We start from the raw sequence: 15,423 nt of genomic DNA, 5'->3' as shown, positions 1-15,423 counted from the left end.
CAGTTTTGACAGACTGTTAAATGGACTCATGTGTAGTGGTTTGTGACATAATTAAAACACATTAAAAACATTTTTGTAAATAAATTGTGTAAATAAAATATAACTGGATGTGTTGTTTATTCTTTACTGAAAAAACGTCACTTTTGTGAAATATTTATTAAAAAACACTGAGTACGATGTGCCAAAGCCAGTGTGTTTTACAAAGATGAAAAGTGTCGTTTTATGACTTTTATCTCTAAACACTTAATCTGGTGTCACTGAAGCGTTGTGATTGGCGCATGCGCAGTACAAACAGCCGTTCGGCGGGTACTTGCGCTAACTCCCGACTAATGCTAATGCAGATATCGCCACTTTTTTCTCTTTAAACTCCTCATACTTATGTCAACCTGCGGCCAGGACGTGAGGTGAAACCGAGCGGAGAAGGAGACCCATCCCAGCGGGTCACCGCGCACTATCAGCGGCTTAAAGGAGCAGTCTGAGCCGCGGGAGTTTGGCTCTTTAGGTGTTAGCTCCAGAGGCTAACGGAGGCTAACGGCGCTTGTTTTGGTTCAGTTTGCTAATGTTAGCTTCCCGTTAGCTTCCCGTTAGCTTCCACTCAGCTCCCTCTGCTCACAGGTATGAAACTTTACTCTCTTTTCTGCCTTTTAACGTCACTTTGTGCTTTTATTTAATGTTTGGAGGGTTTATTTTACTCGTGTTTAATTTATTTAAGTCGAGTTTGAGTCGGACTGAGCCATTTAAAAGAGAAATTACAGCCCAACGTCGACTTCACACAGAAAACAACTCAGACACATAGAGTCAGATGCCCTCCCAGGCTCCTGTAGCCCTGTAGTGTTTGTCTAATCTGCCGATGCTGTGGTGTGTCAGATGCCCTCCCTGATGCTGTCTTGTGTCAGATGCCCTCCCTGATGCTGTGGTGTGTCAGATGCCCTCCCTGATGCTGTGTTGTGTTGTGTCAGATGCCCTCCCTGATGTTGTGGTGTGTCAGATGCCCTCCCTGATGCTGTGGTGTGTCAGATGCCCTCCCTGATGCTGTGTTGTGGTGTGTCAGATGCCCTCCCTGATGCTGTGTTGTGGTGTGTCAGATGCCCTCCCTGATGTTGTGTTGTGTCAGATGCCCTCCCTGATGCTGCCTTGTGTCAGATGCCCTCCCTGATGCTGTGGTGTGTCAGATGCCCTCCCTGATGCTGTGGTGTGTCAGATGCCCTCCCTGATGCTGTCTTGTGTCAGATGCCCTCCCTGATGCTGTGGTGTGTCAGATGCCCTCCCTGATGCTGTGGTGTGTCAGATGCCCTCCCTGATGTTGTGGTGTGTCAGATGCCCTCCCTGATGCTGTGTTGTGTTGTGTCAGATGCCCTCCCTGATGTTGTGGTGTGTCAGATGCCCTCCCTGATGCTGTGGTGTGTCAGATGCCCTCCCTGATGCTGTGGTGTGTCAGATGCCCTCCCTGATGCTGTGTTGTGGTGTGTCAGATGCCCTCCCTGATGTTGTGTTGTGTCAGATGCCCTCCCTGATGCTGCCTTGTGTCAGATGCCCTCCCTGATGCTGCCTTGTGTCAGATGCCCTCCCTGATGCTGCCTTGTGTCAGATGCCCTCCCTGATGTTGTGGTGTGTCAGATGCCCTCCCTGATGCTGTGGTGTGTCAGATGCCCTCCCTGATGCTGTGGTGTGTCAGATGCCCTCCCTGATGCTGTGGTGTGGTTGGGTAAATGCAGCAGGAGACTGGACCTTGTCACTGATGTTTTGAGCTTTGTAGATTTATTTAGTGAGAAACAGTAAATACATTTGGTCCTAAACGGCCGCAGTGATGAGAGTTCTGCCTCTTCTGCCCCTCTGACACCTCCAGGCTCTGAGGGCAGAAGCTTCTGTTAAACGCTCCCTTTAGTTTTCAGCCTGAGCTCTGAGTCTGGACATGTCGGGGCAGAACTCTCTCCTCTCGTCAGTGAAATGACCTCCTCCTCTTCCTCATTCACAATTGATATGGGAAAAGAAGGAGGAGGGACAGCTGTGTGTAGTGGGCTCCTCTCTCCATCAGCCAAACACACGCAGCAAAGGTTACTCCTCATTGGTCAGTCTACACTAACCCATGTGCTTTTCAGTTTGACTTCCCATCAGAGCCTGAGAGGAGAGACGTCATCGGGCAGAACATGGCGCCGGTGTCGGACGTGAAGCAGGGGGCAGAGGGCGGCAGACGCCTGTCCAGAGAAGACTGTCTGTGTCCCATCTGTTTGGAGATCTTCATGGAGCCGGTGACGCTGCTCTGCACTCACACCTTCTGCAAGGTAACGCACACTTCAGACTGTACACGCCAACACCGGCCGCTCTGATTGGTCAACTTAAAAGGGGCGTGGCAAATTGGTGAAATGTTGAGTTTCTGGTTTATTTCGTAGAGAATTTATTTCTCAATCTACATTTGTACAGTCCTGGTTTAGACCTGGTTTAGACCTGGTTTAGTCCTGGTTTAGACCTGGTTTAGTCCTGGTTTAGTCCTGGTTTAGTCCTGGTTTAGACCTGGTTTAGTCCTGGTTTAGTCTTGGTTTAGTCTTGGTTTAGACCTGGTTTAGTCCTGGTTTAGACCTGGTTTAGTCCTGGTTTAGTCCTGGTTTAGACCTGGTTTAGTCTTGGTTTAGACCTGGTTTAGTCCTGGTTTAGTCCTGGTTTAGTCCTGGTTTAGTCCTGGTTTAGTCCTCTGTTCCTGTCCTCACTTATGGTCTTTGGGTAATGACTGAAAGGACAAGGTGGTGTTTAAATGAGTTTCCTCCACAGGGTGGCGCTCTCTTAGAGACAGGGAGGGGAGCTCAGTCACACGTGAGGAGCTCAGAATAGAGCTGCTGCTCCTCCACGTGGAGAGGAGCAGCTGAGGCTCCTGCATCTGTCCATGGCTCCTGGACGCCTCCATGGGGAGGTGTTCATGTCCCACCGGGAGGAGGCCCTGGGACTCCCCCAGGACCCCTGGGAGGGCCCTGGGAGGACCCCAGGACACGCCGCAGGGACTGTGTCTCTCGGCTGACTTGGGAACACCTTGGTCCCACCGGAGAAGCTGGAGGACGTGTCTGGGGTGAGGGAAGTCTGGGAGTCCCTGCTCAGACTGCTGTCCCTGCGACCCGGCCCCGGATAAGACGAAGAACATGGAAATTTGACCAGCGATCACTCTGCGTTGTGTTTGTCCAATCAGCTGTCTGCATTGTGCTCAGGTGTGCTTCCTGGAGTCTGTGGACAAATCGACTCTCTGCTGCCCCCTGTGTCGTAAGAGAGTGTCAACGTGGGTGAGAGAGCACAGCCGCAACAACAGTTTAGTGAACGAGGCTCTGTGGGAGAGGATCCAGAGGGAGTTCCCCCAGAGCGCAGAGAGGAGAAGAGAGGAGGAGCATACAGGTAAGAGGAGAGAGGAGGAGCACACAGGTAAGAGGAGAGAGGAGGAGCACACAGGTAAGAGGAGAGAGGAGGAGCACACAGGTAAGAGGAGAGAGGAGGAGCACACAGGTACACTAATAGGAAAAAAATAGTAAAAGTGGTATGTCTCCATGGAGACGAGCAGTGACACTTCACCAGAAAAGTGACGTAGTGCAGCTTTTTATGGCACAAAGATGCCGTCTGACCATGTGAATGATTCTAAAAGAGTCGACCTGTTTGTGCAGAACCAACGTGTTTCCCCCGACTCAGTGAACCTGGAGCTCTGAGGCAAGAGTATGAAGACCAGCTCTCTAAGGTGAGTGTCCTGCTCCTGTCTCTCCTGTCTGCTCCTGTCTGCTCCTGTCTGCTCCTGCCTCTCCTGTCTGCTCCTGTCTCTCCTGACTCCCGTGTACGCCCGTCGATACCTCTGACTCTGCTCCTCTAGCTCTGTCTTTCCTCTGGTTTTCCGGCTCTCCTCTCTGGCTCTCCTCTCTGGCTCTCCTCTCTGGCTCTCCTCTCTGGCTCTCCTCTCTGGATCTCCTCTCTGGATCTCCTCTCTGGCTCTCCTCTCTGGATCTCCTCTCTGGCTCTCTGGCTCTTCTTGTTGTGGCTCTCTGTGGCTCTCCTCTGATGGTGTATCTCTGTTGTGTAGCTCACAGAGGAGAAGCGTGCTGTGGAGGAGCAGGAGCGCAGGGCGAGTGAGGAATTGATTCAGAGACTCTTGGAGGAGGAGGAGGAGCTTGTGAAGGAGCAGAGGAGACGCGCTGAAGAGGACGAGAGACTGGCCCGACTCCTGAGTCAACAACTGGTCAGACATTTTGTTTTTCAGACTCTTAGGACGCTCACGTTTATGTAACAAACTTTTATTCTGTACATATGTCAGTAATGCCCCAGACTGCCCCCTGCTGGACACATGCATGTACTGCAGCTTTCACACTCAAACTAGTTTACACATCAAAATCAGCGGGAATGTAACAATAAACCTATTAAAGAGGGGGTATTTACCTCTGTGGGGTATTAAAGAGGGGGTATTGACCTCTGTGGGGTATTAAAGAGGGGGTATTGACCTCTGTGGGGTATTAAAGAGGAGGTATTTACCTCTATGGGGTATTAAAGAGGAGGTATTTACCTCTATGGGGTATTAAAGAGGGGGTATTTACCTCTGTGGGGTATTAAAGAGGGGGTATTGACCTCTGTGGGGTATTAAAGAGGGGGTATTGACCTCTGTGGGGTATTAAAGAGGAGGTATTTACCTCTATGGGGTATTAAAGAGGAGGTATTTACCTCTATGGGGTATTAAAGAGGGGGTATTTACCTCTGTGGGGTATTAACGAGGAGGTATTTACTTCTGTGGGGTATTAAAGAGGGGGTATTGACCTCTATGGGGTATTAAAGAGGGGGTATTGACCTCTGTGGGGTATTAAAGAGGGGGTATTTACCTCTATGGGGTATTAAAGAGGAGGAATTTACCTCTATGGGGTATTAAAGAGGGGGTATTTACCTGTATGGGGTAATAAAGAGGGGATATTTACCTCTGTGGGGTATTAAAGAGGGGGCATTTACTTCTATGGGGTAATAAAGAGGGGGTATTTACCTCTATGGGGTATTAAAGAGGGGGTATTTACCTCTGTGGGGTATTAAAGAGGGGGTATTTACCTCTATGGGGTATTTACCTCTATGGGGTATTAAAGAGGGGGTATTTACCTCTATGGGGTATTAAAGAGGAGGTATTTACTTCTATGGGGTATTAAAGAGGGGGTATTTACTTCTATGGGGTATTAAAGAGGGGGTATTTACCTCTATGGGGTATTAAAGAGGGGGTATTTACCTCTATGGGGTATTAAAGAGGGGGTATTTACCTCTATGGGGTATTAAAGAGGGGGTATTTACCTCTATGGGGTATTAAAGAGGGGGTATTTACCTCTATGGGGTATTAAAGAGGGGGTATTTACCTCTATGGGGTATTAAAGAGGGGGTATTTACCTCTATGGGGTATTAAAGAGGGGGTATTTACCTCTATGGGGTATTAAAGAGGGGGTATTTACCTCTATGGGGTATTAAAGAGGGGGTATTTACCTCTATGGGGTATTAAAGAGGGGGTATTTACCTCTATGGGGTATTAAAGAGGGGGTATTTACCTCTATGGGGTATTAAAGAGGGGGTATTTACCTCTATGGGGTATTAAAGAGGGGGTATTTACCTCTGTGGGGTATTAAAGAGGGGGTATTTACTTCTATGGGGTAATAAAGAGGGGGTATTTACCTCTGTGGGGTATTAAAGAGGGGGTATTTACCTCTGTGGGGTATTAAAGAGGGGGTATTTACCTCTGTGGGGTATTAAAGAGGGGGTATTTACCTCTGTGGGGTATTAAAGAGGGGGTATTTACCTCTGTGGGGTATTAAAGAGGGGGTATTTACCTCTGTGGGGTATTAAAGAGGGGGTATTTACTTCTGTGGGGTATTAAAGAGGGGGTATTTACCTCTATGGGGTATTAAAGAGGAGGTATTTACTTCTATGGGGTATTAAAGAGGGTATTTTGACTTCTAACATATTTAGAGCTCCATCTTTTCGCTTATTGTTTTGAAAATGTTATATTTACCCAAAACAAAGTATTACCATGTTTTCTAAGTTGTATTTTTTTCTGTTGTGTTTCAGAACGAAGCGGCAGAGTCAGAGCGGAGCCGTGTCCCAGAGCAAACTCCAGTGAAGAAGAAACCTGTGGGGCAGATGGACAGGTCTGACACATCAGGGTGTAGAATCCTGTGAATACACGCTCATCTGTACACCGCACTTTACTTATATACACTGGGCCCTCGTTTATCGCGGGGGTCACCTTCTAAAAATAACTCGCCGTAGGCAAAATCCACGAAGTATCAGCTTTATTTTTTACATGGCAAAAGACGGAGTTTTTTTTCTCCGACCTGGACGACTGAGAGATTACACAGACTTTTTTTTGTACAATTATTCTGTCTGTTTTTGCTGTACAGAACACAATGCACGTTCATGCAAAAAAACAACAACAACAAAAAAAAAGTGAAATCGCACCAAAAAAAAAAATCTGCATAACTGAGACCACGAAAGATGAACCACGACATGGAGGGACGACTGTACTGTGAAAGTCAAACCTCCATCATTATGTCACATTATAACTCTGTATTTACTCGTCTGTCCAGGTTCCTCTGTCCTCTGTCCAGAAGCCACAGCTCCCAGGCCAATAAGGTCAGTCCTCCCCTTTAAAAGGACGCTCTGCTCTGATTGGAAAAAGGACGTTTCATGAATGATGTTTGGAGCATGGTCTGAAGCACGACTGAAGCACGACTCTGAAACGTCTCTGAAACATGACTGAAACATGTCTCTGAAAAATGACTGAAACATGTCTCTGAAAAATGACTGAAACATGTCTCTGAAAAATGACTGAAACATGTCTCTGAAAAACGACTGAAACATGTCTCTGAAACATGTCTCTGAAACATGTCTCTGAAACATGTCTCTGAAAAATGACTGAAACATGTCTCTGAAACACGGCTGAAGCACGACTCTGAAACACGACTGAAACATGTCTCTGAAACATGACTGAAACATGTCTCTGAAACATGTCTCAAACATGTCTCAAACATGTCTCTGAAACATGACTGAAACATGACTCTGAAACATGTCTCTGAAACATGTCTCAAACATGTCTCTGAAACATGACTGAAACATGTCTCTGAAACATGACTCTGAAACATGTCTCTGAAACATGTCTCTGAAACATGACTCTGAAACATGACTCTGAAACATGACTCTGAAACATGTCTCAAACATGTCTCTGAAACATGACTCTGAAACATGTCTGAAACATGTCTCTGAAACATGTCTCTCAAACGTCTCTGAAAAATGACTCTGAAACATGTCTCTGAAACATGTCTCTGAAACATGTCTCTGAAACATGTCTCTGAAACATGTCTCTGAAACATGTCTCTGAAACATGTCTCAAACATGACAAACATGTCTCTGAAACATGACTCTGAAACATGTCTCTGAAACATGACTCTGAAACATGACTCTGAAACATGTCTCTGAAACATGTCTCTGAAACATGACTCTGAAACATGACTCTGAAACATGTCTCTGAAACATGTCTCTGAAAAATGACTGAAACATGTCTCTGAAAAATGACTGAAACATGTCTCTGAAAAACGACTGAAACATGTCTCTGAAAAACGACTGAAACATGTCTCTGAAACATGTCTCTGAAACATGACTCTGAAACATGTCTCTGAAACATGTCTCTGAAACATGTCTCTGAAACATGTCTCTGAAACACGGCTGAAGCACGACTCTGAAACACGACTGAAACATGTCTCTGAAACATGACTGAAACATGTCTCTGAAAAATGACTGAAACATGTCTCAAACATGTCTCTGAAACATTACTGAAACATGTCTCTGAAACATGACTGAAACATGTCTCAAACATGTCTCTGAAAAATGACTCTGAAACATGACTCTGAAACATGTCTCTGAAACATGTCTCAAACATGTCTCAAACATGTCTCTGAAACATGACTGAAACATGACTCTGAAACATGTCTCTGAAACATGTCTCAAACATGTCTCTCAAACGTCTCTGAAAAATGACTCTGAAACATGTCTCAAACATGTCTCTGAAACATGACTCTGAAACATGTCTCTGAAACATGTCTCTGAAACATGTCTCTGAAACATGTCTCTGAAACATGTCTCTGAAACATGTCTCTGAAACATGTCTCTGAAACATGTCTCAAACATGACTCTGAAACATGACTCTGAAACATGTCTCTGAAACATGACTCTGAAACATGTCTCTGAAACATGTCTCTGAAACATGTCTCTGAAACATGTCTCTGAAACATGTCTCTCAAACATGTCTCTGAAACATGACTCTGAAACATGTCTCTGAAACATGTCTCAAACATGTCTCTCAAACGTCTCTGAAAAATGACTCTGAAACATGTCTCTGAAACATGTCTCAAACATGTCTCTGAAACATGTCTCTGAAACATGACTCTGAAACATGTCTCTGAAACATGTCTCTGAAACATGTCTCTGAAACATGTCTCTGAAACATGTCTCTGAAACATGTCTCTGAAACATGTCTCTCAAACATGTCTCTGAAACATGACTCTGAAACATGTCTTTGAAACATGTCTCAAACATGTCTCTCAAACGTCTCTGAAAAATGACTCTGAAACATGTCTCTGAAACATGTCTGAAACATGTCTCTGAAACATGTCTCTCAAACATGTCTCTGAAACTGCTGCTGATTTTCCAGGAGAACATCTTGGCTCGTCTGAGTTCTTCGTTGGAGCCTCCACAGCTCGACTTCTACGGTCCTGAAACAGAACGTGACCAATCACATCTGCAGGAGTCTGTCCAGGAGGAGACGGACAGGAGCACGGACCAATCAGATCACGGGGACATGCCTGTGGAGGGCGGGAATAAGAGGAAGAGCGATGAGGTGCGGTCGGAGGAAGAGGAGGAGACACGAGGCAAACGCAGCTGTCAATCATCCTGTCTGGTGGGCGTGTCCATGGTGGAGTGGGAGGCGGAGCTTCAGAGACGCAGGTGAAAACACGAGAGTAATTTGACCTGGATCTATATCAGAACTCGAACAAAACCAAACCTTAAAACTTCTGAGCTGAAAGTCACTTTGAAAACTGCTCTAATAAAGCCTTTTAATTAAAGCCTCTGGCTCCTTAAAGCCTCTGGCTCCTTAAAGCCTCTGGCTCCTTAAAGCCTCTGGCTCCTTAAAGCCTCTGGCTCCTTAAAGCCTCTGGCTCCTTAAAGCCTCTGGCTCTTTAATGAGCTGCTCGTGGCTGTGGTGTTGGAGACTCCTGGACCACTAGGGGTCAGGGCAGGTTGTCTGGACACGATGACCAGCATTTTGGCTCCATCCAGATGGCACATTACACGTCTCGCCGCGTTACACGTCTCGCTGCGTTACACGTCTCAGGTCACGTCACATGTGACTGCTCTGTATTGGGACATTTTCTTCGTGCCTCAGGTCAGTGACCAGCTCTGAGCCTGTGTCTACACTGACCCCTCCTGGACAAAGGAGGCATTACACTGCCTCTGTTTTTTCCTGTTGTTGACTGTTGACGTTTGTTGTTTTCAGGAGACAGGAGGAGGACGATCTGCGTCTGGCTCTGGAGCTACAGCGACAACTCGACCGACAACGAGAGACCGACCGAAGGAAAGGCTCCGAAGACGCCTACCCCCTCAGAACCCCCCGGAGGACACGGGAGAGTACTGCAGCTACTCCTGTCCGAAGAAGACCTCCACCCTCTGCCACGGTCACCCTGTCCACTCTGAGCGCTCCTCAAATGACCCCATCTGACCCCAAATCTGCTGTACCCACATCTCCATCTGCCCCTGCTCCTCCAAAACAAACGTGTGCCTTTAAATCTCTACTGTCAACTCCAAAACCAGGTCCAGGGACGCCCAAAACCTGCCAGAAATCACCCAAAACCTGCCAGAAAGCCAACCGGCAAACCACACTCACAGATCTGTTCAACCTGCACAGCTCAAGATGAACCGGACCCAAAAACACGAGGAGTAAACTCTGGTGAATAAAACTGTTGAACTGCTCTGAGTTTGGATTTTGTAAATAGGGAAAAAACATTTTGTTAAAGAAATATGCAAAAATAACATTTGAGTTTAAATTTGGGACTAAACCAGGACCAGAACTTAAAGAGGTTTATTATGTAAAATCACCTTTTTGGAACGTTCTGTCGTGTTCTAACACTGCATCAGAATCCATACATGTTTGAGTAATCTAGAGATCTCTCCCACGCCCTACTCAAATCCTCCTTATGCTTATCCTGTACGAGGCTCCGCCCACATTCCATATTTACTCTCTACACTAACAGTTAATGGCCTATAGAAGTAAAATACTGGACCAGGACCGAGCTAAACCTCGGTCTAAGTCAATGGCATTAAACTAGAAATGTGTCAAACCGAAGGACTGAAAACAGAATTCAGGACTAAATCAGGATTTGAACCAGGGACCTTCTCGTTTGGGGGTAAATGGGGCTTCTCTGATTTTAGTTTGAAAAGAACAAAGTTTGTGTTTTCTTTGGTATCCGCACACATCTGCTCAAATCAAGTAGTCCCTCAAAGTCCTGGTTTAGTCCTGGTTTAGTCCTGGTTTAGTCCTGGTTCAGTCCCGGTTTAGTCCCGGTTTAGTCCCGGTTTAGTCCCGGTTTAGTCCCGGTTCAGTCCCGGTTCAGTCCCGGTTTAGTCCCGGTTCAGTCCCGGTTCAGTCCCGGTTTAGTCCCGGTTTAGTCCTGGTTTAGTCTTTAAAGCTGCATTATGGGACTTGACTGCACATATTGCTTTGGTGGAATGTTTCACAGTGTGGCATTAAGTCGTCTTGTGCCTTAAAAGGTGAACACAAACGTGACTCGGTGCTTTTAAACGGTTTGGTGCGGTTGCTCCGCCGTGGCGTGAGGCGGAGCTTCCTGATGATTCACCTTGATGAGTTTAGAAGTGCATTTTACAACTGAGGGTTGAGAGGGCGGAGTTTTGCTAACAACAACTAGCATGCTAGCGTGCTCTTCCTGATTTTTACCTGCTTGTCTTCATGGATGTAAATACGTTTAAAGTCATACTGTCGTCCTAACATCTCCATGGAGACTCCCTCCACTAGAAAAGTTCCACAGTGGAGCTTTAAATCAGTATTCATATAAACGTGTTGAGTTCTTTCATGTTCTACACTGAACGTCTGCTGCTGAAATAAACCTTCACTGTACAAATGTCCCATGTTGTGGCTTTATTTCTTGTCTTTTGCGATTTTGGTCAGAATTTAAGTCGTTTTATGAGTAAAACCTGAGGGAGGAGTGAAAAATCAGCGCCGATACTGATACTGATACTTTACTGTGACGTCTGGGGGTTCTACATGTATGTCTGTGGTGGAATGTTTAAGCAAATACTCTCCAAAGAGTTGACAGAGAAACACATACGCACATATATACATACACACACATACACACCCCTACACACACACAAATACATACACACACACATGCACCCATACACACACATACATACACACACACATACACACCCCTACACACACACAAATACACCCCCACACACATATACATACACACCCCTATACACACACACACACACACACACACAGAACAGGGTTAAAAGTTCAAAAGACAAAACGATGTTTGTTTTGGGTTAATTTATTTGCACTGGATTTAAACAGATTTAAAACAGAAAGAAACAGCAACAGAGTTTGGGACAGTGAACAGAGAGAGAAAGAGGAGCAGAGGAGAGAGAAAGAGAGAGAGGAGAGAGCCAGAGGAGGAGCAGAGGAGCAGAAGAGCACTTAAAATATTTCATTTCCATCGGAGCTCAGGGTGTGTTTCATTTCTAAACTTGTGCGTCCCTGTGGTTGGAGGAGGAGAGGTTATGGGGGTGTGCTTGTTCTTTACACCTGTACGTCCCTGTCTGTAGAAGAGGCCCGGGTGGAGCAGATGTGGCTGTGGGTGTGTTTGATCCCGTTGTTGTGGAGATCCTCCTGAGTCTGTAAACCCTGAAGCTTCAACAACAACTCACCGATAAACGTCTGAAACGGAGAGAGAGAAAATAAACTCTCCTCAGTGTTGTTCTGTTAAATAAACTCTCCTCAGTGTTGTTCTGTTAAATAAACTCTCCTCAGTGTTGTTCTGTTAAATAAACTCTCCTCAGTGTTGTTCTGTTAAATAAACTCTCTCCTCAGTGTTGTTCTGTTAAATAAACTCTTACCTCAGTATTGTTCTGTTAAATAAACTCTCCTCAGTGTTGTTCTGTTAAATAAACTCTCCTCAGTGTTGTTCTGTTAAATAAACTCTTACCTCAGTGTTGTTCTGTTAAATAAACTCTTACCTCAGTGTTGTTCTGTTAAATAAACTCTTACCTCAGTGTTGTTCTGTTAAATAAACTCACCTCAGTGTTGTTCTGTTAAATAAACTCACCTCAGTGTTGTTCTGTTAAATAAACTCTCCTCAGTGTTGTTCTGTTAAATAAACTCTCCTCAGTGTTGTTCTGTTAAATAAACTCTTACCTCAGTGTTGTTCTGTTAAATAAACTCTTACCTCAGTGTTGTTGTTTGACGACTGAAGAATCTCCTGAAAATGTAATTAAGAGAAAAACATTTAAACAAAGAAATGCAATGAGACTAAACCAGGACTAAACCAGGACTAAACCAGGACTAAACCAGGACTAAACCAGGACTAAACCAGGACTAAACCAGGTCTTAACCAGGTCTGTATTTTACCTTGAGTCTTGTGCGTTTCTCTTCGTCTGTTTTCAGATCCAGGAGCTCGTCGATGTTCACCTCGTCGGGCATCAGCTGCTCCTGACAAAGAAAAGAAAGTGTTTATCCTCCACATCCACATTCTCTGGGGTGTGATGCTAACTGGAGGCACTGCTCTGTCTGACTCTGTTAGACTTTAATCTGAGTTTAGTTTAACACAATCTGACCATAAAGAACTGACTTATCTGAACTACAACAGGTGATGTGAGCTGATACACAAGTCCCTCAAATAACACCACACTCACAAGCGAGCATTAGCATTAGCATTAGCATTAGCGTTAGCATTAGCGTTAGCGTTAGCATTAGCCGACAGAGGGAGGTGAGGGACAAAGAGCAGCAGCTGTGACATGTTTAAAACTGTTGACCCCCACAGATTTAATCAATACAGAGACAGAAGTGTCTTTGTCTCAGACCAACGACGTCACAAACATCTGTGTCTCTGGAAACTGGTTTAGACCTGGTTTAGTCCTGGTTCAGTCCTGGTTCAGTCCTGGTTTAGTCCTGGTTCAGTCCTGGTTTAGTCCTGGTTTAGTCCTGGTTTAGTCCTGGTTCAGTCCTGGTTTAGTCTTGGTTTAGTCCCGGTTTAGTCCTGGTTTAGTCCTGGTTTAGACCTGGTTTAGTCTTTGTTCATTCCTGGTTTAGTCCTGGTTTAGTCTTTGTTTAGTACTGGTTTAGACCTGGTTTAGTCCTGGTTTAGTCCTGGTTTAGTCCTGGTTTAGACCTGGTTTAGTCCTGGTTTAGTCTTTGTTTAGTACTGGTTTAGTCTTTGTTTAGTACTGGTTTAGTCCTGGTTTAGACCTGGTTTAGACCTGGTTTAGTCTTTGTTCAGTCCTGGTTTAGTCCTGGTTCAGTCCTGGTTTAGACCTGGTTTAGTCCTGGTTTAGTCTTTGTTCAGTCCTGGTTTAGTCCTGGTTTAGTCCTGGTTTAGTCCTGGTTTAGTCTTTGTTCAGTCCTGGTTTAGTCCTGGTTTAGACCTGGTTTAAACCTGGTTTAGTCCTGGTTCAGTCCTGGTTTAGACCTGGTTTAGTCCTGGTTTAGTCCTGGTTCAGTCTTGGTTCAGTCCTGGTTCAGTCCTGGTTTAGTCCTGGTTTAGTCCTGGTTTGGACCTGGTTTAGTCCTGGTTTAGTCTTTGTTCAGTCCTGGTTTAGTCCTGGTTCAGTCCTGGTTTAGTCCTGGTTCAGTCCTGGTTTAGTCCTGGTTTAGTCCTGGTTTAGTCCTGGTTTAGACCTGGTTTAGTCCTGGTTCAGTCCTGGTTTAGACCTGGTTCAGTCCTGGTTTAGTCCTGGTTTAGTCCTGGTTTAGTCCTGGTTTAGTCCTGGTTTAGACCTGGTTTAGTCCTGGTTTAGTCCTGGTTTAGACCTGGTTTAGTCCTGGTTTAGTCCTGGTTTAGTCCTGGTTTAGTCCTGGTTTAGTCCTGGTTTAGTCCATCATCTTTAACGAGGATGAACAGTTCAGTGTTTGTGTTTCATTGTGTGAAACTTTCAGTTTTTTTCTGTTTTTTGTTTTAGTTCATTTATAAAACTTATTTGAACTTTACTGAAAATATAAAACAGGTAAAACACAGTGTAGTGATCTAAACGGGCCTGTCCACGAGCACACCTGTCCCACCAGCTCGTGACTCACCTGTCCTCTGTAGAGCTCTTGACTCACCTGTCCTCTGTAGAGCTCGTGACTCACCTGTCCTCTGTAGAACTTGTGACTCACCTGTCCTCTGTAGAACTTGTGACTCACCTGTCCTCTGTAGAGCTCGTGACTCACCTGTCCTCTGTAGAGCTCTTGACTCACCTGTCCTCTGTAGAGCTCTTGACTCACCTGTCCTCTGTAGAGCTCGTGACTCACCTGTCCTCTGTAGAACTTGTGACTCACCTGTCCTCTGTAGAACTTGTGACTCACCTGTCCTCTGTAGAACTTGTGACTCACCTGTCCTCTGTAGAGCTCGTGACTCACCTGTCCTCTGTAGAACTTGTGACTCACCTGTCCTCTGTAGAACTTGTGACTCACCTGTCCTCTGTAGAGCTCGTGACTCACCTGTCCTCTGTAGAACTTGTGACTCACCTGTCCTCTGTAGAACTTGTGACTCACCTGTCCTCTGTAGAGCTCGTGCAGCGAGTGCTCGAGCCACTGCTCCGTGTCCAGTCTGCGCTGGAGTTCGTGGCGGTCGTACTTGACAGTGACGCGCGCCTGACGCCGCTGCGCGATCTGGGCCGGGCTGGACGCGCGTGCGCAGGGTTTACCCACACGACCGTCCACGCGCTGAGCCGCCATCCACACGCACGCGCCCGGGACTCCCACGCCGAGAATCACAAGACGAGCTGATATCAAGATGTACTCAAATCTACAACCCGGAGCTCAAACCAGAACCGAGTCTCCAAACGAGTCAGAAGAGTCCAGAACCGAGTCTCCAAATGAGTCCAGAACCGAGTCTCCAAACGAGTCAGAAGAGTCCAGAACCGAGTCTCCAAACGAGTCAGAAGAGTCCAGAACCGAGTCTCCAAACGAGTCCAGAAGAGTCCAGAACCGAGTCTCCAAATGAGTCCAGAACCGAGTCTCCAAACGAGTCAGAAGAGTCCAGAACCGAGTCTCCAAACGAGTCAGAAGAGTCCAGAACCGAGTCTTGAAAGAGTCAGAAGAGTCCAGAACCGAGTCTCCAAACGAGTCCAGAAGAGTCCAGAACCGAGTCTCCAAATGAGTCCAGAACCGAG

At 46.0% G+C, this 15,423-nt stretch overlaps 2 protein-coding genes across 2 annotated transcripts; one reads left to right on the top strand and one right to left on the bottom strand.

Moving 5' to 3' along the window:
- Window positions 1-269: 269 nt before the first annotated feature.
- On the top strand, window positions 270-11,172 carry rnf168 (ring finger protein 168). The gene is made up of 9 exons (XM_055226295.1): window positions 270-615; window positions 2,100-2,282; window positions 3,195-3,375; window positions 3,639-3,709; window positions 4,046-4,201; window positions 6,049-6,128; window positions 6,567-6,612; window positions 8,687-8,979; window positions 9,530-11,172. The coding sequence occupies exons 2-9, from the start codon at window positions 2,148-2,150 to the stop codon at window positions 9,945-9,947; spliced, it is 1,380 nt and encodes a 459-aa protein (XP_055082270.1). The 5' UTR covers window positions 270-615; window positions 2,100-2,147; the 3' UTR covers window positions 9,948-11,172.
- Window positions 11,173-11,682: 510 nt separating this feature from the next.
- ppp1r14ab (protein phosphatase 1, regulatory (inhibitor) subunit 14Ab) lies at window positions 11,683-14,986 on the bottom strand. The gene is made up of 4 exons (XM_033976644.2): window positions 14,804-14,986; window positions 12,683-12,763; window positions 12,501-12,533; window positions 11,683-11,992 (listed from the first exon to the last, which is right to left on the bottom strand). Exons 1-4 carry the CDS (start codon window positions 14,984-14,986, stop codon window positions 11,855-11,857), a joined length of 435 nt encoding a protein of 144 aa, XP_033832535.1. The 3' UTR covers window positions 11,683-11,854.
- Window positions 14,987-15,423: the final 437 nt, after the last annotated feature.

The sequence above is a fragment of the Periophthalmus magnuspinnatus genome, chromosome 13, assembly GCF_009829125.3.
Source record: "Periophthalmus magnuspinnatus isolate fPerMag1 chromosome 13, fPerMag1.2.pri, whole genome shotgun sequence".
NCBI lineage: Eukaryota > Metazoa > Chordata > Actinopteri > Gobiiformes > Gobiidae > Periophthalmus > Periophthalmus magnuspinnatus.
This window is presented reverse-complemented; position numbering and strand designations above follow the sequence as displayed.

Coding starts and splice junctions, on each gene's coding strand:
- ppp1r14ab (XM_033976644.2), bottom strand. CDS start 14,986: ATGGCGGCTCAGCGCGTGGACGGTCGTGTGGGTAAACCCTGCGCACGC. Junction 12,764..14,803: donor ACGAGCTCTACAGAGGACAG/GTGAGTCACAAG, acceptor TTTCTTTGTCAG/GAGCAGCTGATGCCCGACGA. Junction 11,993..12,500: donor CGTCAAACAACAACACTGAG/GTAAGAGTTTAT, acceptor TCTCCGTTTCAG/ACGTTTATCGGTGAGTTGTT.
- rnf168 (XM_055226295.1), top strand. CDS start 2,148: ATGGCGCCGGTGTCGGACGTGAAGCAGGGGGCAGAGGGCGGCAGACGC. Junction 3,710..4,045: donor ATGAAGACCAGCTCTCTAAG/GTGAGTGTCCTG, acceptor TCTGTTGTGTAG/CTCACAGAGGAGAAGCGTGC. Junction 8,980..9,529: donor GCGGAGCTTCAGAGACGCAG/GTGAAAACACGA, acceptor TGTTGTTTTCAG/GAGACAGGAGGAGGACGATC.